Source organism: Struthio camelus, chromosome Z (assembly GCF_040807025.1).
Source record: "Struthio camelus isolate bStrCam1 chromosome Z, bStrCam1.hap1, whole genome shotgun sequence".
Classification (NCBI taxonomy): domain Eukaryota; kingdom Metazoa; phylum Chordata; class Aves; order Struthioniformes; family Struthionidae; genus Struthio; species Struthio camelus.
Window position 1 is genome coordinate 27,919,878 of NC_090982.1, and position 25,947 is coordinate 27,945,824.

General features: G+C 38.2%; 1 protein-coding gene across 3 annotated transcripts; it reads right to left on the reverse strand.

The window, feature by feature from the left end:
• Positions 1-155: 155 nt before the first annotated feature.
• On the reverse strand, positions 156-25,083 carry LOC104142781 (carnosine N-methyltransferase). 3 transcript variants are annotated; one of them, XR_011138085.1, is made up of 8 exons: positions 24,712-25,083; positions 22,029-22,224; positions 20,870-21,033; positions 11,365-11,505; positions 6,083-6,261; positions 4,389-4,498; positions 3,362-3,465; positions 156-3,068 (listed from the first exon to the last, which is right to left on the reverse strand). XR_011138085.1 is itself a non-coding variant. In XM_068928861.1 (8 exons), exons 1-8 carry the CDS (start codon positions 25,044-25,046, stop codon positions 2,967-2,969), a joined length of 1,335 nt encoding a protein of 444 aa, XP_068784962.1. In that variant the 5' UTR covers positions 25,047-25,083; the 3' UTR covers positions 156-2,966. The 3 variants fall into 3 exon arrangements, 2 of the variants coding, with proteins under 2 accessions (XP_068784962.1, XP_068784964.1); XM_068928861.1 differs by having other exon boundaries at positions 4,385-4,498; XM_068928863.1 differs by lacking the exons at positions 156-3,068; positions 3,362-3,465; positions 4,389-4,498 and adding an exon at positions 5,658-5,889.
• Positions 25,084-25,947: the final 864 nt, after the last annotated feature.

Sequence of the window (25,947 nt, forward strand, 5' to 3'; positions counted from 1 at the left end):
GGGGCAGCGCGGGCCCCTGCAGGGCAGGCGGCAGGGAAAGCGCCTGGGCACCAGCAAGGAGAACGGTGAAGTGGCAAAAAACACGGAAAAAGTGGGCGGAGGGGGAAGAGCCGGCAAAAGTCAAGCCAAGTGATACAAATCAAAGTTGAGACTCATCAAGTCATACTGCAAACTTTAATATCCAAGAAAAATCAAGTCCATTATGCACATTAAAAATAGAGGAAAGTTCACAGCAAGACATGGAACTCCCAATTCTTATCTTCGTAACTGATTTTAGAATGTAGTACATATAAATAAAAATACAGGACACTTTACATTTGTCAAACTTACTCCATATAAAGAAGTATTACACTGCAGATTATGCAGCATTTTGTATTTTACACTCAATACCACATACAGTTTAATAGTGACCTAAATTGTCTTGGCTTCAGCTGATAGACAAGTTATGCATTTTTTTCTCTGTGTATACAATTAAGAGAAGAATGCAATCACTGAATAATACACATTTATCCCTGTCCATTAAAATACAAACGATGAATTTTAAGAACTCATAAATAAGACTGCAGGTAAAACACAACTCATACAAATCATTCACAAGATTATTCTGCTTCCAACTCTTAGCGCAACTGTTACACTTCAAAAGGAAAGCCTCAGGGAAAATAGGCATTTTCTAAATGAAAAACAGAAGCACATCACTATATACCTGACATAAGTCAGTAAAAACATGTATTTTCCAAAAGCAAAGCAAAAAAAATGGCACTTTCAACAATGTGTAGTAGTGAAGAACAAAAAACCAAGAGAACAAAAGATACTGAGGTTCAGTCAATGCAAAAGGTTCAATGGTCTATTTGTAAAAACAGTAACACCATATTTCAAGAGCAACTACAGACTGGTTAAAAGAGGCAGAAATTGGGCAATATTACAGATGTAAATACTCAGCAACTGCATAATTAACATTTACTTAACCTTGTCTTATTTCAAGGAGAAATTGAATAAAATGAACACTGAATAAAATGCTGATCACTTTTTAGCTAAGAAAAAAATCAGTATGAAAGCAAAGAATCACAGATTTCATAGAAAAAAACTGGAGCAAGTAGTACAATAAGGAAAATCAAAGCAACAGAAGACTTTTCTGAGGTGTGCAGGGGCTTACTTTTGTATGTATTACAATGGCAGTGTTTCAGCTTTAAAGAGGTCTTTCCTGGAGCAGGGTTAGACTTTGAGTGTTCATTGAAGGAGCTAAAACTTGATGGTGCATCTTTAGGAAGACGAGACAGTTCAAAGAAGGCTATTTTAAGTAAAGCTCTAATGAAAATGTCTGTGATCCAGAAGCCTTTATCTTTGATTAGGATTCTGAGCAGAAAAGAGCACAGTACTGAAACATCCACAGGCTCTCTCTCTTACGCAGTGTTGAGACTATAACAAAAGTAAAGACATGTTTTTCCCTCCATGCAAACTTTCAATTAAAAAACAAAAAAAAAAGGCACAATTCTCCTTCCTTAACAGAAGAAAATCCAAAATCTTGTAAGGGATACAGCCCCTATTAAAAAGATGTGATTAGGCCATCCCCATGAAAAAGGGACTATAAGTAATTGAAAAAAAAAAGTGAGGTTGTTTGAAAAAAGGATGAAAGAGGTACCTAAGTTAACCAGCACATTAATATAAACAAAAAACAAATGGCTAACATGACACCGCCTCTCAGCACAGTAATTGTTAACTAATGTTTTCCCATTTATGCAACTTCTAAGTGACAGAAGCCTCGGTCTCTCTTGTATAGTGACAGGTTTTGTAGATGAAATATTCACATAAGCCTTATTTGCCAGGAAAAAGATAAGGTAAGGAGTCAAGAGGTAGATTTTACAGTAGCGTGGGCAAACTGCCTTGAAGTTACAACCAGATTATCTACCAACTGGCCTGCATATGCTGACTCAGAGGAGGAGGCATTTTGGTTACAGTACATCTTGTTTATATGTAACTTTTTTTTTTTTTTTTGGGGGGGGGGGGGGGGGGAGGAAGAGAAAAAGGGATTTCTTTTCGCCCATGACCTGTTCATGCCATGGATAATTCAGTTATGCTATTAAATTTTGAAAAAGAAAAGAACTCAAAGTATAACAGGACTTTCTTTAACAAAATATATTGTTTCCACATCTTTGACTTAAGCGGTAGGCAGGTGATTCAAAACCAATATATTTTAAGTCTGCAAAGCCTTGAGTATTTCAGTTTCAACACCAACAGATTAATCACAATTGGTGTTAATCCGGAACTGAGGTTAGTTTACTGCTTCTCTATGACGCGTTCTTCACTTAGTAGTCTGCTTTCACATAGTATTTCAAATTGCCTACAGATTTTGTGTTTTAATTACAGTTAACAGTCAGATTGGAAGATTAGCTCTTGCACAATAATCTACTTTATTCCTATTTCCAGTTCCACAGAAAATGCGGTCTAACAGTTCTGATGGCTATATCTTCCAAGAAACATTTTACTGCTTGTCAACCTTTTCAGATTTCGTAATTTATTTCAGGTGTATACCTAGAAATACTTCTTTAAACTGTGACACAGCTAGTACAGTAAGCATCTCTATGCATTCCTAACATCACAAAATAGAAAAAAAATATTATAAGTTTATGAAAACTGAGGCAGCGTATGTTGACAATTAGCATGGTTAGGGCAAACATAAAATTTTACACTCAAGAACTTTTTTTTTAAACGCATTCCAAAGCACAAAGACAGTGTATGTGAACATTTCCCCCTCCATTTTCATTAGCACAGTACAAATATGCATGGCATAGTACATGTCTGGATAGCAATAGAGATATTAAGAAAATAGACACTATCTAAATCCTAATTAGGAATAAGAAGGCACCACTGATTTGAGGTTGTGTCCAGACATCACCCAGTCAGTTTTGTTTTCAATTTTAGCATTTGAGCCAACATTTTTTTTCCAATTAACCTATTTCAAACCACTTCTATTCTGGTTTTCTCACGACAAACAACACACATTCATAGTAGTATTTCATCATGGAGAGTTCATTCACAGTGTATGTTGATAATACAGATTCTTTCTCCACCTGAAAATAAAAAGCAGAAGTCTTCAAAACACTTTCTCTACCAGCACTGTACAAGTTTCTCTCAGTCTATGAGAAACTGCTATATACCTACTACCAACAGATTTCAGTGCCTATCTACTCACTTTTTTTAAAAAAGTGAGAAAAGTAAAAATTTGCAACACAATTACAAGCATTTAACTCTTCTGAATGTTATTAGTCTGTGCCATTAGGTTAAACTGCATTTAAGGTAAAGTTCATATGAAGGAGCTTGTCTAGTCTGTACTGCACATTCCTCATCTACAGTATCTTCTCACCTCGATATGGAATCCATACTGCAGTATAACATTTTTTATATCCTCATAGCTTAACTCTATAGAAAGTTCGTTTGCCAAGTTTTCAAAGTGGTAAAGGAGAGGACCTAGAGTAAAAGGATAAAATAGAAAGTGATGTCAAAAAAGGAACTTTTTTTGGAATCAGAAGCACATACTGAAAGTGCTAAGAACGGTAATAGTCAAGCCCACTATATTTAAATAGAGACAAAAAAATTACATATTTCTATCACTCAAGTATGCTTTTCATAATGGATTTCAGAATCAGTATAAACGGAGAACAAAACACTTCAAATGATATTGAGCAATGAAATCTCGCTTCCTACCAAATTGCGTCTTATGTCTCTTAAATTTTCTTCCATCATTGTAGAATCATAGCTGTCTCTACCGCATCGGAGGCAGGACAGGCTGTGGGCTCTACAAGAGCTATGTTCACCTTCTGACTGACCAGGACAGGTGTAGTGACTGACTGACTACTAAACAAAATATTTGATGCCTGAGTTTTTTGTGCTTTTCCCTCACCATGGCAGAAATTTTAAGTCTCTCTTCCTTTGAGCCAAAGCATTCACAAATCTTATCCTTGAAACTTCTGCTTACAAGCATAGTACCAATTAAATAACAGGTAAAGAGAACAGAAAGGATGTTTTTACAGAGAGAACAATTTTTATTTCCTTAGAAAAACAGCAGGAAGAATACAGGACAGTTCTGTCAACTAACAGAAACACGCGATGCATGTTTTCAAAACATGGCAGCGGGCAGCTTTGATTCCATATATAAAATCACTTGAGAGTAACTTAAAAATAACCATTTGGACATATTCATCACTATTTGGACATACTGAACAGGCCTGAGATGACTTGCTAGCTGTGATTTTTTTTTTTTTTTTTAGCTCTATAGAGTTTTCAGCACAGACACTTTCATCCCCATGACTTTTTTGAGATACTAGGGGCCTGTTATGTGAGGAAACAGAACTTGGGGGTAGGGGGAAGAAAGGCTGGTCACACTTGCCTACATTTATCCATATTCCTCCAGGCTTTAGTATTTTCCATATTGTATCAATATAATCAATAACGTTATGTGCTGTATCTATGAAGAAGCAGGTGGCTATGCAGTCCCATGTATCTGCAGAAAAAGAACATATCAGACAGATCAGTTTCAACGTTTCTCCCCCTGTAAAAATTGAGCCCCAATATTTGTTGTTACACTTAGCCTTTCCTTCAACTAATAATAAAAGCTGAACACTTTTCATATTTACAGAAACTAGTCATTGTGTTTTATGTAAATGATAGGCAGTAAGTTTGTTTTTGTGGGGTATGCAAATATATACATATATATAGGCCCAAATGGACTCATACTCACCTATTTTTATGAACTTCACTACCAGAACTGTTAAAAATATAAATGCAAAAATACTCAGTGACTTTGGACCTCTCCAGCTATGTTAAAACCTAGAACAGATACATGTCTACATATTAACGCTTTTTTCTTTTTTTCCCTCCACAAATTATACAACGTCAAAGCATTTTATCCAGCATCTGAATGATTCTCCAGCTGTTTTTTACTAGTGTATTTAACAAGCAAGATCTTTCCAGGACTACCTTTTGAAGTATGAGGTGCCCCCCCTTTTTTTTCCTTTTTGTTAAAGATATATCTTTGTAATTGTAAAAGTCTAAGTTCTCTAAATTAAAAAAAAAAAATCTGAATTTATCGCCAGCATCAGATAGCCTAATACAAAGCAGATTAATCTGCAGAACGCTGAGCAATTATAAGGAAGGCATCCTTCAACAAAATACCTGGCAGCTTAGCTGCACAGATAGAGGCTGATCGAAAGTCATTCAGTTCTCGTGAAAATAACTGTAGGTCCAATAAGGATGGAGAGGTGGAAGCAGAAAACAGAACTCTTACGTTTCTGTTCAACTCAATACTACGTCAGGAAAAAAAAAAAAGAATGACTTCCTGAAACAGGCATACTCCATGTTTCTTAGTCTTTGCTCTACTAAGATCAGGAGTGCTAAGGGTAAGCGCTATCCTTTGTTCAAAAGCCTAAATATGTAATTGGCAGAGTAATTGCTAAGGGAGGTCATCTTCTGCAGATTAATTCAACATTAGGTTAGTCATAAACGATTAATAGCTGCAATGAAGACAGCATGAGTAATCTGGTATCACCGGAAAAATAAAGGTATTTGTACTGAATGGAACATCTCAATCTTTAATAATTACCATCCTCACAATGTGCCCCCAAAATAACCGGTACTGGCAGTCAAGAAGCAAGTATTTGTTTCGTTTGTAATTAACGACTTCTGAAACAGTTGGGTATGTTTTTACAACAAAAAAGGAATCAACAGAAAATACTCATCTTTATATTTCTTGCATTAAAGAAGAGAATGGACTCTCCATTCCACACTCTTCATCCGTTTAACATCACTTTCCTTTATCACATAAATTTTTCCCCTCAATTTCCTTTGTTGTCTTTTTTTGGAAAGAGACTACTGCAATAGCGTATTCTTTTATAACTAAAAATTAAACAAAAGCTTATTTGGAGTAAAAAAAAATCTTGCTACAGTTAATACTTTTTCACTTAACAATCAAAGACATAATTCCACTATTTGCAATCATTTATTTGTTCCATTCTGTTTGTAATCATTTCTTATTGTCTTATCACTAATACACTGTACATGGAAAGACTAAATATTTGCATCTACTCACTGCACTCAGAGTAAATTTCTTGAAAATCCCCTGCTGTCATAGAGAAGTTCGCACCGGAAGGAAGACTGTGAGGGTCAACATCAGGGAAATAAATTGGTCGTATCTGATCAGCAGATCTTCTGTTATTGCTAAACTGATGAATCCAGGGATAAAGTTTACATGAGTTAACTTCAGAACATCTGCAAAACAAGGAGGTCAAAACAACTCAGTTTCACTCAGCTGCTTATGCATTATCTAAAAATGTAGATATCTTACACAGAAAATGATGTACAAAAAGACTTTCATCAACATCCGTGATTTTGTTGACAGAGTTAATGCTAAAGCTAGAATCTTTCCCAAAGCATTTCTATGTATTTCAAGACACATCAATTTATGAACTGATCAAACAAGACTAAACAGTTTCACTCTCTGATATATAAAACTATCACCACTCAATAACTGCCCTTTTTTCATTTAAAACTGTCTTCCCCCTTTTCACCACCTTCCCCAACTTACTTTTCACTGAAAAGAAAGCTAACAAGATTCCTTCTGCGAGATGGGCAAAATTTGTGATTCAGTAAATTCAGTAAAGCTGATAAAGACTTTCTAGAGTATTAAAAAAAAGCAACAACAGTTTCATGTTTGTCTTGAATTTTCTTGGGAATATTGTACTCACTCCAGGTTCTTGTGCCTTTGTGAAGCATAATCGTAGGGGTTTTGAAACACAGCTAAAAAAACCCCTTTTTTCAGATGCTAAATGACAGCCCATATTTAACTTTCAAAATCTTTTTGCAAAGGCATAGAAGTTTTGCACCAGCTGTCTCTTAGGCTATTAACATCTGAAGTGTTGCAGTTATGCAAAATAAACATGTCTGTCTTAAATAAAACCTGTTGATTGACATGACAAACTAAGCAAACTCTTAGAAAGTGATAAAATGACATTCAAAGTAAATAAAAGTAAATAAAAAAAAGTTTTCCCCAGAGTCCTGCAAACTCAATTTGTAAAAGGGAAAAGTTTTCTCTCCCCATGCATCACCACCAAATTCTGCAGTCAAGCCCAAAGCTATGATATACATGCATAACTGAATATTCAGGGATAAGAGCAGACTTCTGTTCCATCAAATACTTATGCACAAAAACTTTTTAAACTGCAAGCACTCTACCGGTTTCCAAAAAAATGCATTCTTTTGGCTGGTGGACAAAAAATATCTGAGGTAAAAACTATGAAATATACATATTGACCTTGATGTCACATTTATATTTAGTTTTCTCCGTAAATAACAATCAATCATATATGAACAGCAGTATACTGAGCTCATCAACTGTCTCCATATATAACAGATATATAAATATCAGATATATACAATCCCAACAGTCATAAAGAAAATAAACAGGGAAAAACCCTGATAACACGGGCATAATTTCCTTCAAGCAAGAGATTTCTACTTGGGATGACTTCATAAAATAATAAGAAAAAAAGGTCTGCCTATCAAATGTTTGTATGTTAACCATTTCAGCATTCTCTTTGTGTTCACAGTTAGTTTGTATTATCCTTAGAACACTTCCGTAAAACAATGACATTTTCAGACAAGTAAGGTAAAGAAGCTAAGAGACCTGAGCTGATTACAAAGGAAATCTTTTCTGAGCCTGCCAGTGAACACACACCTTTCAGTACTTATTTTCCTTCTCATTTTTGAGCACAAATTATTTACATGTAGACTTCTAGACAGTTCCAGCAAAATTCCCTATTGACTGTAGAAGAAGGACCCCACTCCACATTCAATCTTGAAAACCTTCCCTTTCCACCTTCCTAAGTTTTACCTCAAAACTAAATACTGTGGTCCTTCACAATTACCATCCTTCCAACAAAAGATCCGTGATACAGTTTAGGTTAAAAATAACTAACATCTTTAACTAAGAGCATGAGGCACTTCACTTCTAACAGGGCAGTATCATTTACTGTGCAATACAGTCTGAAAAGCTAATTCTGGAAGAGACAGGTAGGTCAAATCTTACTTTTGAACACTGGTTTCAAGATAAAACACTTCAATGTTTTCATCTGAAGGCATTCATCGATATGCAAAAACTACAATTAAGCAACCTTCTCAATTTGTCAAGATTTATCTACAAAGACATTCCTTCAGGAAAGTAAAGGTTAGCCAGCTGTTAGTGTGAATTCTGTATGCATAATTCAAGCACTTTAAATCACTCCTCTTCTTTGTTTGGGTGCAAAGTGATTTTATATTACCTCAACTCAATTTCCTCAAATATTCACAGGTGGGAACACTGCTTCTACTCATGCACTGTTGTGCTAAGGCTACTGAGCCCGCTCTGAATCTCCAGCTGCAAAATAAAGCAAGTCAGCAACTAGCTGCACACTAGATCAATTCTGCTGCACAGCAGAAAAGCGAGACCCTAGAAGAGCCCATGTCTCCTCCACATAGACACTACCCTGTCTTCCCTGCATTACATCCTTATGACATGTGATAGCAAGTTCCTTGGCTCTAGACCACTTGAAAATTTTGGTATGCTTCCCAGAGGCAGGAATACTGCTTATGACTTTTACAGGTTTTGCTCTGCCAAAGCATGGGAGAAATGAAGTGTGTCTGCACGTCACCAGTGCTCACCTCTGCTATCTGTCATTACATCCAGGTAAACTACACCAACAATGCAAAAAACTTTACCATTAAAGAAAAAGTTGAATCTCCTATGTGAGGACTGCAGCAGCTTTGCAGCGCTATTGCTTAACTCTCCAGAGCCATTTTGTTTTGGAGCTGGAGCTTCCTCGATGGAATACTGAATTTTAACCAATGTAGTTTTCAAACCTGGGTTGAAAATTCATTTCAATTTTTCGGTGACCACAGTTACGCCTCGATGTACTTTTGCATTCAGTACATACCATGCTTTGAAATTTTATGCACAGCAACGTGAGTTCTCAATTGAAGCAAAGAAAGTTCTTTCACACGTGTTAAAACCAGCAGGTATCACTTTGCGTGCATATTTAAGGCACTGTACCAAATCCAGAAGGCCCACTTTAGTAGTAGGCTTCGCATTAAAGACAAGACTTTCTGAATCCTTAAAAATAAATCAAGATCATAGAAAGAAGGAGATCAAAACTGTAAGCATGCATTAAGAAAAATCCTCATTTATCAGCTGAAAACAAAAACTAATTAGGAACTATACCATGCTGAACTGAACAGAATTTTCAAAAAATGATTTACCCTTTTTTAAGCATCACTGAAATCGATAAAATAATCTAGCATTTTACTCAAAGATATTTTTCTTGTTCCAACCTGGGAAGTCCTAGGCACCAACTTTATCCTCCTTCTGGATAAATTAACAGGGAAAGAGGAAAGGAACTGTAGCTAAAGACTATTTGCAAAATTCTCTTTTCTTGCCACACTCTCCCTTAACTGTTATCTTCAACTCATATTCATCACTGTTTTTTCCTTCAACTCCCTTGCTTCCAGGGAGGCAAACATGTCCATTTCAGACAGCTAACTGGGAACAGCCATTTAGGCCCAAACTGCAAGATCCCAAAAGTCCCTACAACCTTCTTAATAGATATCCCAAGCCTACAGTTATCCCTGCACCTCAACTGATCTAACTGAAATTCAGAGTCAAGTTAGCAGTTATCTGCGTTCTCTTCCTGTTAATGCCAAAACTTGTAACTGATAACTTACTTGCCCAGGAAAGCTAGAGGTTACAACAGCTGAGCAACGTGCAATTTTGCTCTCTAAAATTCAATACTGTTAGCAAATCTAATGTATATACATTTCTTTGCTAAATGTATTTTATACTAATAGGAATAGTATAAGAATGACATCACACAAACATTAGATGCTAATGCTTATGGAATATTAGAATAAGGTCTAGACTCATGGATTTTCAGGCAAATTCCACATATGGCCTCAAGATTCTGTATTTAAGGAAGGCAAAAACGTATTATCGTAAGTAATTAAAGGTGACATTATACTTTCCGGTTTGAACTAATGTGACAGCTAATCAGTGCTGCCAAACAGGGGAAGTGAATACTTTTATGCTGCTTTGAATCAATTTAAAAGTTCCAAAGAGCATAACAGCCAGCAAGGCTGTATAGCTGGGGATGAGAAGCACATGACCTCCTCCTTTCTGTAGCTGCAAGGCATTATATCAGCTTAGCCGTAACATGCAATTTCACCCCCAGGTGACATTCATTTATGAATGATGCAAGGCAAAAGAGCAAATAAATCTCTACCAAATATCTGTTTTCATTATAGTAACCACTGCTGTCACAGTCAGACATTCAGCAGCCATGAGAAACAATGCTTTCCCCTTGTTACGTATTAAAATCTTAAGTAGGAAGAGATTTGGAAACATCCTCTGGTTCTCATGCCTAGTGTGAGGGAAACATAGTCCATAAACAGGGCTCCAAAGCACCATGACAATATAGAATATATAGACCAGTATTTTAGGTGTTTTCGCAAAGGGCTTATCGTTTCAGACTGAAGATTCAAGGAACCTACACATTCTGTTTCTTTGAATTTGGTTAAAAAAAGAAAAAAATCTCTTTGAAGCTTGCCTGCTCATAGTCTTCCCACTCCCATTCTTACAAGAGCAATTGCATTTTGCTGCCTTCTTCCTTCTCTAACAAATTCATTCAGCAATAATTTCCAGTGCAAGTGACAATACCAAACACATCACTCTAAATTAGACAGTGAAATTTAAGTTACTATCTTGCATGAAAATGGAGTATCTGAGTGCAATTCTATTAATTAACTATTAATTCTATAATTATAGCTGTTATGCAGTGACAACACTTCTTACGAGGCAGTGTAGCATGTTCGGTTGGCTGTTTTCTACACAGAAACAGTGCCTTAAATTTTAATTTGGAATATAACATTTTTATTAATACGTTTCCTCTGTTAGTAATTACCATCACTAAATATCATGCATATATTTATTAATCCACCATTGACACCTGTGAGGTAGGTGAGCATTTTATAGACACAGCTTTGAAATAAAAATAAAATTTATTCAAGATTATGCAGGAAATCTGTGGCAGAGTCCAGTCTTCAGTCTCATAACTGAAAAGGCATGCTTGCTACTATAAACTTAAAAACTTACCATAAGACTCATAGAGCTCCCCCCTCAATTATTGCACTTATATTAAAAAAAAAAAAAAAAAAGAGTTTATACTATAGAGTGGTTACCTATGGTAGGACTTAAAAATCTATTCTTGAGTTTTACTTATTCAAGTTTTTCTATCAATAATTTTGCCTCCCTGTAGGTGTCAACCAGCAAGTAAAACATAAGCTATGTACCTGTTGAGTACAAAGTTAGAAGAAAAGAGCATAAAGAGGCTCCATTCATTTCCTTGGCAAGCATAACCGAGCATAGCTATTTCCCACGCCAATCTACCTAGCCCAGCACCAGGTACCAGGATATTAACTTTGGAGAAATCCCTGCAACAAAACAAAAATAATAGTTAAGTCTTTATCTGATACCTCTTAACCAAATGTATAGAGGTCCAGTCAAACATTTTCCCCCATATACTTAGATGTTATAATGTACTCTCTGCATTTTTTAAAGGCAAACTGAGCCACTTTTGATCAGATCAGTTAATTGCATAAGTAAAAAAAAAAAATCACAGAAAAATGACTTATCAGGAGAATATGTGCACAGAATAAAAGTACTTACACTGATGCAATCCTTAGTCAATATAGCGCATCATTAACAAAATATTTTTTCTAATGACTTTAAAAGCTAAAGTGATTTGCAGAAAGAAAGAACATGATCACATATCACCATTTGTTCTTCTATGATGCCCACTGATAGCCAGTAAATATTCTAGAAAGCAGAAATGCAGTTCTTGTTTATTTCTTACAAGTACAAAGTGATGTAAGCGAGTATTTTGACATCAGAAACACAAAGCAGGCAAAATTTCTATTAGCTGACAATGAACAATTCAGATTATAAAAACTTAAAAATACTTAAAACTTTTCAGCAATTGGGGGTTTTGATTTCACTCAAGCACATAAGCAACACTGGGTTTCCTAAAGCAAAGTACAGTGTAGCTCTCTGCACTTCACTTCCCATAGCTAGACATCAAGTTGAAGACTACAGGAAGATGTCCAGCAGTGTTCGGTTACTGAGAGATTTAGACCAGCTCCTCTTTGGCTCACCCATAGAGGCCTGACAGCCTCTTCATGCAGGAAAGACGGAACAGCCCAGCTGAATTCTTCTGGGGCTACGTTTACCTTACTTCACCTTCCTTCCTTTTCTGTAAAATAGGGTATTTAACATCACAGGCATGACATACTGTGAGGAACCAATAATGTGGGAGCTTTAAATTCCACCTATTTGCCATAAAAACTCCTGACTATACTTTCTATTTAAATCCCATTTTATCATCCCAGACACACAGTGGTGGCAAAGGGTTAAAAGCTCTGCTAGAGACTTCTTATAAGCATAGCTGACCTCTTCAAGTGATAGAGATGATCTGAGGCACTGCTTCTGTTCTACCAGCAAGGAAATCTTTGCAGTGACCTTCCAAAAGTCATTTGAACAAAGGCAGTTCTGACAGTGGAGAAGCCAAAGGCTCTCCAATTATGAAAATACTGCGAAAATTAATTAGCCTTGTGCCAAGATTCTCAGCACATCTTTGTCCTCACCGAAGCTGTTCAGCACCAAGACAACCTGTGTCTAGTATCACATACCGACATCACAGTAGGCTTTATATGTGGAATATATTTTTATATTTGTCAGTCTTGACTGATACTAATACTTCAGGCATGATTTGCTGTTAAACTCGCAGAGGAAGATTGAGAGACTCTCCATTTCTTTTCCACGGCGCACAGCATCTGCTCTAGCATTCTTTTCTCCTATGGCAAAGCTAAAACTGCCAATGAGAAATGCTTGTTATAACTTGCTTATATCCAGGATCTTGACTTATTGTGATAAATGGCTGGACAAGTTGCTGCAGAATTAGCTGTACAGAACATGCCTAATACCAGGAATTTCTCAGAAGACTGATGCCCCACATTTGAGTAGCAAATCTGAGTAGCAAATTTGAGTAGCTCTCCCAGCTTCCAAGTCCAGCAATTAATAAACAGAATAACTAAAGAATCTCAAAATGTTCTCCTCTTCCAGGCAGAAAAGGTAATATATACATATTCTAATTAACCAGTATGCTTGCATCACAATACGATCAAACCTGGCAGCATACAGCTTTTCATTTCCTGTTCCGCCCAAGAGTAGAGACCCTTTCATATACAGGACAAACACAAACGGGAATCTTCATTCTCAAAACAAAAACACCTCCACACCAAACTGAAAAGATGTATCATCTGAAAAGGAAGCATGCCAAATAAGAATAGAAATTTTAATTTAAAAGGATAATACATGTCTGCAAGATACAGTACAGGATTCTTATCTTACAACTAAACGTTAGAACTCTGTACTCCTTGCTGCGGGAAGCAAAAAAGTGAACGTGGCACAGATGCTGACTCAAAGGACAAGGCTATTCATAGGAATCTGGTCTTGCACATGCAGCCAAGTGGAACCACCCAAAGCCACCTACATATGAAGAATGTAAGCACTTAAATATTTTAATATTCTCCAATAATTTCCCAGTTTTCAGCCTTGAACAGGACTAATTTCATATATCAAAAACAAGGGTGAACATTCAGCCCTCTCTCCCTTTTGCACTACACCTTCAGAGGCAAAGTATCTGTGAATGAATTTAAAGTATACGTGTAACTAAATGAAGAAAGCCACAATCAGCACTAAAAAGAGAAAAAGAGAGAGAGAAAGCAAAACTTCCGAAAAGAAGTATTTCTAACGATCATCACCCAACTATAGAAGAGAGAAAGTACTGACAACCTATACATAATTTAGTATTCTTTTCTAAAGGTCACACAAACTAACAAAGTGATTTATTAGAGTGCCTTTGGTTCACTTAACTGGTGAAGCTTCCCAAACTGAAAATCAAAGTTTTTTGCATTCCTAATTTTTATTCCTTTCACGTAATAATTGCAGATTCTTTATTCTTTGATTAATGGGAAGCGGAAAGATAGCACTTTACTACTATTTAAAAGCACTTCTGCGAAAGAAGAGTTAACTTTTCTTTACCTCTCTTCTACAAGGAAGGTCAGGAGAAGGAATAACGAACCAGCCAAGAAGTCCCACAGAAAAAAGGAAAGAGATGAATTCAAGGGAAAACTCTTTGCCTAATATAAATTTCGAAAATAGGACCCTGAAAGGAAGGCGATTTGAATCATCTGCTGGGAAAAGTTAAAGGAACCTCAATTTTGCAGCTGTTTCTATTAGTAGTGGTGTAACTATTCACCGTTATTGCAACCACAGTTACACCTCATCTATTTCTTTACAATTTATCTTTATGAACTATTTCAACTAGCTCTATATAGATTTTTGCAACCCCATGTGGACACTTACATTTTACGGTAACATCAGCTTCAAAAACCTTATACCAATTCCAACACGTCGCACACTGATTGGAAAAGACACTCATACACAAAGAGAGCTATACCGGTATAGCCAGTGTTCTAAATTTGCACCCTTATTCATACTGACGCAACATAAAGTTTCATAGAAGCAAGCTGATTTTCAATTGTTTGCAATTGGCTTGTATCTTTTTATTCACATAGCAGTGTAGAAAAATTTGATTTTAACTGCACTTTCCTCTGTAACCTTATTACACGATTGAAGTTTGTCCCGAAGTGTGTTAGCAGTTTAATTCCTATCTATCCTCTTTACATTAGTTGCCAGGGTCAAAACGGTACAAGACACTTTCTGTCATCTAAAATTGGAGAAATTAGGTACCTAGCACACTCACTCTGCAACAAGCAGCTTTGTACTATATGAACTCGGCTATAACATCAAACTACATGTTAAAATTAGCTGAAAGAGGAGCTAGGAATCAGAACTGCTAAAAAATTTAAATTGCACAGAAACTACTTCTTAATGGCTAAACAGTCATGAGCCAATTTAGGAGGCTAGAAAAACCTACTTTCCTACAGTAGATACATAATAGCAGCAGAAGCAAAGACAATTAAAGAAACTCCTCCAGCCCCTAATAACTGATCACAAACTGAGGGTTATCCTCAGTGAAATTATCCTTACACTAGCAAGCAGCAGAAGCGTTTTTAAGCCACAGATCAGAAGAGCTCTGGCATTGGTAGGAACATAAATGGGTATTATGCTTCACCTCACTACATCACACATTTTGAATATGAACACCGGTAGGGCATAAGGGGAGAAATTTTGGCCTATTAACATCAGAGATATAGGGAAGTGGGCTAACACATTGCTTGGGATAAGTTATGTATATGCTGCAGCCTCTTAAAGAGAGAGTGGAGGAATATCATCAGAAATGCTACTAAAATTTGTCATGCCATTACTGTTTCACATTTCGCATGCTTGACACGTTTTCAATTTTTAGAAGCTTAACGTTGTTACTGAAGGCTTCAACGTGCTATCAATTTTCAAGGAAAAATTATACACAATAAAAGATATAGGCTTTGTATTCTATGCCCGCTGAGTTTTAAGAGAAAAATCTGAAGGTGCTTCAGCTAAAATAAAAATATAGTGGCGTGTGATGGCAGATAAACTTCATTCTCATAAACTTAACACTGCAATTCAACACTATGTAAGGACACAAACCTCTCAGAAGACAGGTACCACACCACGTTTGCTTCTGTTACTAGAAGCACGTAAATTCAAAAATTAGACATTATGAGTGGTAATGCATCTCTTCTGGCACTGGGGTTTTTTCTTTAAAGCAGAGGCAACTACTTCAAGGAGTTCTTACATTGCTATGAAACACTATACATCAGAAATATACTCTCCTTAGAAGACCAGTGAACATGTATCACACTGTGCAACTTGTCAACTCATTTTTTCCCGATGCAATCTCTGCAATATTTGTCGGTAATGAAAGTAACTAAAAAGTGCAATCAGTTGAAGAGCAAGTCTTCTCTTTATAAGTTTAGGTTTATATACTTTAATTTCAGGACCTGCAAAGCCTTCTGTGGACTGGAAAAACACTGAAGACATCATTTGCTGATAAATTCAGTGTTTCAAGTAGAATTTACGTTAAATACAGTCACTACAAACGTGACTCTGCACGCAAAAAAGTATAGCCAAGCTCAGCCTTAAAATGAGTGAGATAAATTTTTCAAATAAAAAAGAAGAATATAAGGAAAGAAGAATATAAGGAAAATATAGTCAACTGCTGTACTAGGGATTAGATTTACATTTCTAATGATGGGGGTTCCATAGGCCAAGTTAATGAACAAAGGAGAAGTTCGGAGAAAATACCTAAGCTTATAGATCTTGGACATGGAATGATATTAGCTAACTTAAAGGTTTAACATCTTTTTGGTTCCATTTAGACGACAAATTAGATCTTTATGTCCTTTCAGATAAGTAGAAAGGGTAACAGAAATAAAATTAAAGAGAAGAAAAATTAGTTAGAACAAAAAAAATTTATCAAGTTTAGAAAGAAATATTCGCTGTAAAGTAATGCTCCTCAGTACACTCATCCAGATTTTCAGTTTTTGGTTTTACCATAAATATGCCTAAATGGTCGCATTTAATCAGGAAATAAAAGTATATCTGTGTTTCACTATTTTCTCCCACAGAAAACAGTGATCACGTTCATTCAGACCAAAGAAATTCAGAAGGCTTGGTCAAGAAGGTGGACAATTCTAGAAATTCCAGACTGAATAATACAGGAAATCTGTTGTTGCTTCAGAAAGATCCTTATCTCACGTAACTTCTCCTCAGCTGCTTTGGTGATCCTACTAACAGATGCGATGCTAACAGAAGGAAAAAAGATTTCTGAAGAGGAACAAGAGGCAGAAACAGCTTTTGCATTTTTTATTTTTGGATGAGTCTTGCCAAGAAACTTGACTGAAACGCAGGATAACATCAGCCCCTACTCGCAAGACCGTTCTCATTTACGGCCGCTTTCCACTATTCCTTGTTCTGCATCCTAAAACTGCAAGCATATAGAGCATTCAATATTTCCTTTCCTATTCTTTGCATGCCCGGAGAACTGATGGAGGCTGATATTGCAGAAAATAGCCACAATGAAATACCAGCGTGCATGAAGCTATAACAGCAGCAAACATATGCAGACAGTTTCAGATTGCAACTTAAAACCTCTAATAGCAAATCATCTTTTTCAATTCTTAAAGTGATCGGAATGCCATGCCCACATATTTTTCCATAAACCTCCTATATTCCTTTTTCAAGACTCCAATGCATGGAAGCAACATAAATGATGTTAATTAGAAACTGAACATACAGTTCTAATGAAGCCATTAAGAGTATACAGGTTGACTTGTAGTAACAGATTTAAATTTAGAGTGTTTATTCCTCCATCAATTTTAATGCAAAATACATCTAGGCAAACCATTTTTCTTTACCAAATGCCAGTAATACACTTTTTCTTTAAAAATTTCATCACTGCAGGGCACTTCAGCACTTAACACTACTGAAGAGAACTCTAAAGAAATGCATGCAAAGGTGCTCTTTGAGGTTCCATCCACAGGCCACCTTCCTACACAACCACCCACAGCCAGTACTCTCTAAAGGAAATAGCTTTGCACCTACTGTGTACATAACAGCCAAAATAACTTCACTATGATCAGACTAAGCCCTGTCCCTCCCTTCAAACTGAAGCAACAGATCCCCATAAAAACTTTAAAAAAGGAACCAGATTAGTGACAGCCTTCTCTGCTAGACAAGTCGCCTCTTCCATGAGGTTGAGATGACACAGACAGTAAGCCTCATACTACATAAACAAAGAGAACAAGTACTTTTGAACTACTGTGCTTCCTGCTTCCTGAAAAGACAGTACACCAATGCAGGAGAGACTCTGGACCCTGGCATACAGAATGAACTGGGGACAAAAACTAACACAGAAGAAAAGTTCTTTACGTAAGTGCTACCACAGCTCCACAATGAGCTTGATTTTAAACTTTTAAATAGATGTGTACGCAATATGCCTTTTCAAAATGCAAACATTTCACTAGACAGAAACTCAACTTGTAACAGAGATGTCTGATGTAAACAAAAGTATTTTGAGATTTCTATAGAGATAGAAAAAGGAAAAAAAAAAAAAGCAACTGGTATTTCAGTGCCATCCCAACAGGGAGAGAAGCGGTGTCACATTTGTTGTGTCTGATGGAAAAAAACAACAGAATTCCTAGTAAAGTAGCACAAAGCCATCAACTAGAGATTCACCCCATTTGTTACCAACGTTGCTTCCTAAAACCAATCTGAAGATTTTAAACAAAGTTTACTGATGATAAAGGTACAAGTCAAAACTTTCCAACTTCGGTCATGCATCTCTAAGACTTTACCAAAGTTACCTCTTCTATAACCAAAAACTTTAAAAGCTAACGTACAAAAGAGTGAACTGCCATTTTTAAGATTTAACAGATTACTTCCATACCTATGGCCTCTCCTACAGATCTGTACTAGAGACACATCAGTTAAAAATAATTAAATATTACAAGTTATCTCATCTAGGGCACTATTAGCACTGAAAACCTATCAAAGATTCAAGAACAGTTAAAGTGTGAATAAACCGATTCACACAGTATTGCTGCCTTAGGAAAAACGAAGTGAAGATGCCTGGAGAATAAATCTGATTTTTCCTCCTGTTCCTTGTTTCAAATACTTTGCTAAAAATGGGTCGTTTTCTTGAGTACTACTATTTTGCAGTCCTCTGCAGCTAAGGTGGTCTTCAGCTCGACTCAGATAAAATATATTATTGTCATTCAATGACATGACAAAAAGCTGGATACAAACAAGGTCTCTATCCCCCCAAAAAAGTGATCTTCTCCTAGAGAACTCTCCAAAAAATAATTCTTTCTGCCACATCACCTTTTGTGCTCCCTTTCACATCTTCTGTTTCTTAAGCTACGAGCAGCTACAGCTGTCTGCAGCACATTTTACAGTTACATCCTTTACTGTTATACTATTTAGATACAGAAGCTAAAATTTTGCATTCAGAACAGTGATTTGACCTTTATCAGGAAAAAGAAACACTTTGTATCTTACAAAGAAAGGACTTGGTGAATATAAATATAAAAATGTTGTAAGAAACATTTTGTATGACACATTGCTCTATCACTTCCAGTTTTAAATGCGTGTGAATTCACAAAACTGCCGCTCTCACTCAGGAGTTTTATGTAAAAAGGCTTACTATTTTCTTCTATACATTTGTTCCTAGTTTTTGATTAATATATTAACACCACGCTTGAAGAACAAGACTTTTCTCCAGTCGTCATCCAACTTGTTTGGCCTTTACACAGAAAGCCTTGTATTAAATACACAACACATTGACATTGCCCATCTACAAACTAAGAACTAAAGGAGGATTTCCACTGAATCGAAACGCAAAGCCAGTTTTAGAGACAAAGATTAAGTCTCATCAATGTCATCTCTTCCCAGAGGCTGCTACCAAAAGTGTTTATATGTAAACTGTAACTCTTAACAAAGAGGAAATCCTTTACTGGCATTTTTCCCCCCTAGGATAACTCCTAGGGAGAGCGCTAAAGAAACAGTTTCACCTAAACATGCAAAAACTAAACTTATTGCAGTTTTTTATACAACTAAAGACTGAGGAATGCCTTGTATCCCACAAGGACAGGGCATTCAAGTTATATTATTCAGTGTGCTGTGGAAAGCTCATTTTCAAACAACACTTCTTAGGTGGTGCAGGAGCGTTCCACCTTGAGATAAGTTAGCCCAAAGCAAAAAGGACACCCAGCAATCGACCTGACCTTGCCGTTTGCCTGTATCAGAATCCACGCCATGTTCTGCCACCACTAGTAGTCCTCATTCACGAAAATGAAGAGATGGCTAGTAGAAGTTATTTGCAAATTGGTATAAGTGCATTATTAGCAAACACTGAGAAAGAAACAAACCCACAGTAGCCTCCAGCTATATCAAACCTAAATTCTGAGATGTTATGAGAACAAAGCTCACAAGTGATATTAAAATTATCACTGTATTTCAGTACTGAATAATGTTTCCTGCCAAGTGTCAAGCTTAAACTGGAAGATACTTTATGATAACTAGCTGACTAAATGACAGCATTACTACTGATAATTGCTGTAAGAATTCTGTTTCTTCAATATACAAACGTTCCTCAGATTCTACTGTTATTCTTCTACTTAAAGTTACATATAAAACACTGCACTGATTACTATTGTGTTGGGGTTTCTTAGCAAGGGAGTTCAATTACAGAATTATGCGCGTACATCCAACAAAGTTTTTCTAAGACTTGCCTCGTAGTGTCTGCCTGAAATCAAGGCTAGAGCTAAGCATTTGCAAAATATCTGCAACAAAACTACTACGGGGAAAATGAGTCATCTTCTCTCCTTTCTCTTTCTACCAAGGATGGCAATACTCACATTTGCTGCTGTCAAAATGGCCTTTCTCTAATCTACAGTACAAGCACTCCGAGTACCAGCTAACCTGCAAACTTTACCTCACTGAGCACCACTGGGTTAACTCTACAGCCTTCTGAATACTATGACATTAAAAGTTAGCAGGGACACAGTTATCAAGCCACAGAAAACAAATATTTATTCCTGGCTTACTACATATAAAGTTTATGATTGTGCTCTTATCCAATACCTTCTATCAAAAACAAACTTTCTCGATTAAAGCATTTACAGCAATTGCTGAATTATTAAATCCAAGCTTTTTCTTCCTTCCTTCCTAAAAACGTTATGTTTGTGCAACAGTGCATGCCCACATAAAATTAAGTCTTAAAACACTATTTACCATCTCTCTTTTGGAAAGTTCTTTACAATTTCACTAATGATTGGCTGGTAGCAGGAATCTCTTTCAGGTTTCCCCTCTTCACTCCAGTCTCTTACAAACTGTTTCAAAGTAGATTTTAATTTATCCATGTCAAACGTTGAAGCTGGTGTAATCTTCCCTCTTCCCTGATTAAAGTGGAAAAACAAAAGGTTAGTGAAAATATATAAGTATGTTTAGTTTGAAAAATGAAAAATAAAGTAGAAGCAGATTTAAAAAAAAAAAAAAAATCACGGTAGTAGGGCTGTCGGAAGTGCTAGCTGATAAAGCACCTGCCTCTCACCTCTGAGATCAAGGTTCAAACGCTGCCTAGAATCCTAAACGAACTGAGTCTGGTGGTGTCAGTTCAGTCCCCCATAGACCAGGGTCCACATCACAAAAACAGCATATATTATGGCATAACTGAGGATCATAAAGGACCAGGGCTGAGGTGGTACAGGGATTGAACCTCCCACCCTGAGAAGGAGGTCCTTCTATGCCACTACTGAGGCAGCCTAGAGAAGCTCACGCTGGAGCTGCCCCAAACTGTACTTAGCCTGCAAATACCAAAAAACAGACTTCAATTTTCATCACCGCGAGTCTTTCAAGTCCAAGTGAATTTTTTGTGATAGACATGCCATGCTGAAAAGCAGATAAGCAATGAAAAAATTAACCTAAATGTTATAGATGATAACATTCAGAATCCTTGGCCCATATAAAATGATTTACAACGTCATAACATACAATAACCTATAAGAAGGCAAACAATATCAATTACAGCCTATATAGCCAAATGGAAAAGTAAGATTAAAGCGTAACCAGAGCAGAGCTAGAACTCTAGAGTATTAAAAAAAAAAAAAAAAAAAAAAGTAAAAGTGATGACTGACATTTGCCATAGAGTCTCTATTAGTTTTCATAAGAGTAACTAAAAAGACCAACAACATATTGCTTTATTAATCATCTCTACAAGATGTGAAAATGAGAGTGAGAAATATAAGCAAACAGGAATTCATAAAGGAGAAAAGGTAAGAAGGGCAAAAGGAAAGAATGCTGGAGAACAAAAGGTGTGAAAAAGCAAATGCAGAAAATTCCAAAGCATACAGGATTTAACTTTGGAGTATGAAAAAGTCTAGTTTTAACATACATCTTCTCCATATTCTTTATTTTCAAACATATGAACGCAGTCATTCACAATGGTCTGTAGTATCTGTTGATTATGATCAATGCACTTCCGAATCTTGTCAAGGTGAGGAAGGAATTGAGGGAGAAGACTCTGTTGGTTAGCTGGGAGAGATCTAAACTGCCTCTCTGTCCTGTTCAGCCGTTCATGCATATTAGTTCTAGAAAGCAAAAAATGTAAAGTGTTTAGATACTTAGCACCAACACACATAATAAATAAATACAAAGAATTCACTCAAAACTACTCCAGTTGCAACTATCCATTTCTTTAGGGAAACTCGGAAAGCGGTAAGATTTTGTGATTTCCTACTACGGAACAACCTCTCAATAATTTTGTAGACAAAATGATTGTTTTAACCTCTAGTTCTGTATTACCTCTTTCAACAATGTGTTAACAGTTTAAATACTGTTTTTAGTTTGCACTGTTCCATCCCCAGCCATGCGTTTCCAGCACAGGTGATCACTACCTGTAATACATGGATCTAAAAAATGATTCAATTAAATAAACAACGAACCCACTAACCCATAAAAACCAACCCACTAACCCATAAAAAATAGCCAGTGTTTCACCAATCCCATTTAAATTAAACAGCTGAAATGTTGTGGTAATCTTTGGCTACAGCAACAGTGGGATGTGGACGGGGAACAGGGCTGCGAATCTGCTCGTGTAACTGGTTCAGGCTAAAAATAATTCCTTCCTTTTCCCAAAATAACAGTTCCACAGAAAAGAAGGTGTGAAGCTACTGCTGAAAGTCTTGTTTCTTCTCCTCTTCCTTTTCCTCTCCCAGTACAGTTCTGCCCTCTACCTTGTGAGTATTCTAGCACGCACTAGGCCTGCCACGAACCTGGTCTGACTTGTTAACCCAGCAGAAAACTATTCAGTTTTTGCTAGATTGGCATTTTGCCAGTTTAACAAGTCGAGCTGGCTGAGCACAGGGTCAAAGGGACTAGAGAGGGAGAGGCTATGAAGCCAGGACAAGGGAGCAGACAATATGGATACTGCCTCTTTTGGCAGGTACAACTATTTTATCAGGTCGAGCCATACTGCAGTTTCTCAAACTTGTGTCAGCATGCTGCAGCGCGGCGGTGACAAGTAGCAACCAGAGGCAGAGAGGTGCAACTGCTGTAATTTTGATCACATACAACCTCAACCTACCAATTCAACCAGTTAAATATTCTCCAACAATACAAGCGTGCCACTGAGGAGGGCCTGTTTGTTATAATACCTACATTGGTTTTAAGTGATATTTAAGAAGAAAAATCAGAGAAGGAACAGTAAGAAAAATAAACCCTCTGTACTAAACACAAATCAATTAGCTCTAAAACTCAATTTTAGCTCCATTACTAAAATCGAAGTACCTGAAAGCAGTCTAGAATCGATGTTAAGCATGAGGTTGACAAAGATCATAGAGACCAGAGTATATAAAATTACATCACTAACACAATTGTAACAGACAACCGTAGTGAAACAAATACTTATATCCAACATAAAAGACTTCAGTATGACCAAGCTGAATTACAGAATTCAGTTTGGAAGGGACAGAAGGACATCATATACTTGAACTTCCTGCTCAAACAGTAGTCCTAGAAAATAAAAAGAAACGACCCACCCAACCCAAAACCCCATGATACAAAAACACTAAACAAACAACAGCAAGGCTCTAAATCTCACCCACTCCTCCACGAACCTGTCATCTAAATGTTACGGATATTATGTTACCTTATATTGCCAAAAAGGGGTCGGTGCATAAGAGTGGTTCAGATGATGCAATTTGTCAACCGAAGTCTAAAAATACATAGAGAAACTACATCCCAAGTCCCCTTCACAAACCTAATGTAACAGTGGACAATTTGCCAAAATACTTTCAGGAGCTGGACTTCTTTCAGCCATGCCTACATGCAATTTGAAGCACTAGTCTCTTTCATTCTATGAATTCAAGCAGCAAATCACTTTTTTTTCCCCTCACTTATCCTGTTCCTAAAAGGCCATCAAGAGTTTTTCCTCACTCAAACGTCTAGACAACTAAAACAGTAACTAAATGGCATCCATTAGTGCTACAAAAAAGCCTCAACTCTTCTGCAAATTAACCAGTCTTTCAAAAATTTCCCCAACAAGCCAAGACTAAGTGAAACATCGTTTGCATTTCTTTACCAGTGTGATCTACCATTGTGCTTCAATACTTTACATAGTGTCTATTTAACCACTTTTATCTCCAAAAAACCAAAATCCTTCTATCTCCTCCTTTCAGGTGTTTGCATTTGGAGGGTCTTCCCCCCCCCTTTTTTTTTTTGTTGTTGTTTTGGGCTTCCTCACTGGCAAACAGACTGAGGCCGACTTTGTGCGTATCCAGAAACGACAGGGGGGCAGAGCTCCTTTCACGACTCGAGCTCCTCTCCCCAGCTAAAGGCAACACACCGGCGGCACAGCGCTCCCCAGGCCGAGCAGGCCGACGGACGGACCGCGATACGGCGGCAGACGGAAGAGCAAGGGGCCCTGGGAGGCGGGCGCGGGGGCGCTGTGAAGCCGCCCAGGGGGACAGCGACCTCCTCGCCCCGGAGGAGCGAGGCCGCCGAGACGAGGGCGCGTCTGAGCGCGACACGGCGGCGCGGGCCGGGGCCGCGAAGGTGAGGCGGCGGGTCTCCGTTACCCGTAGTATCGGAAGGCGTTGATGATCCTCCGGAAATGCTCCCGCTCCAGCCGCTCCTCCTCCGCCTCCTCCTCCACCCGGGCTGCCGTGGCCGCCGCCGCCCCCCTGGGATCGTGCGGCTGCCGCCGCCGCCGCTCGTCGCTCAGCGGAGCCGCCTCCTCCGCCTCCCGCTCGCCGCCTCCGCGCCCGCCCCGCCGCGGCAGCGGATCGCCCTCCTCCTCGTGGCCCCGCCGCGGCCCCCTGCGCATGGCCTTGGCGGGCGGGTCCCTCTCGCCGGGGGGCCGCGGCGGCAGCGGCGGCTGCGCTTTGCGGGACACGGCGCACGCGGCCGACATCCCCGCAGCAACCGCCGCTAACGGTCCGCCCCGCTCCGCGCGCCCACCCTCACTTCCAGCGCGAGGTCGCGGGAGGTGGCCGGGCGCGCGCTCGACACCGCCCCCCGCGCGCCAGCGGGCATGCGCGCCGCAACGCCCGCCTCCCCACGCAGGCAGTTATCGCGAGAAGGCAGCCGGCTGGGTGCGAGGGGGAAGGGGCGCAGGCGCAGTAGCGCGTCGGGCGGGTGCTCTCCGCTTCTTTCAGCGTTTCACGGGTAGGCGACCGACTGCGATGGTTGGTGCTGCCACGTCTCAGTTAATTTCTGCAAGGACGATTTGGCCAGATCAACAATAGCAACCCCCCCCCCCCTTCCCCCCCTTATTTATAAGTAATAAAAAGCCATCCTGGTTTTTTTTTTTTTTTTGGCCACAGAACTGATCAAATTGCTCAGTTTCTTTATGTCAGCTATCACGGCAGGGAAAGCAGTTTCACTGCAGGGTAATACATCCCAGTCCGTAGAAAATGGCATCTTCTTGGGGTTGTTCACAATTAGTCTGAGATGCCTTTGCAGCATATCTCAACACGTGCTTGCCAAGCTCCCCAGGAGCCCTCATGCAAAAATGTGCAAGTTTGGCTTTTAAAAATCCCAGCTCTTGCTTGGCCTGCTACAGGCTCCATTTGTTCACTACTTGTTCCTGGTAAGATACGGATCTAATCCTATGCAGTAACCAGCTATTAGCAATAGAGCATTCAACGCTGACAAGAAGGGGGAACTGCAAAGGGAGCTCTGCAAGTAATTACACGCTGAGCTAAAGCTGAATTATGCTTTCTGAAAAAGAGCATGGGAACTGGCTGCAGGGAGAAAAGCAAGGAGGTAAATTTTGCAATTTCCAACAATAGGTGAGTCACTACGCTTCAGAT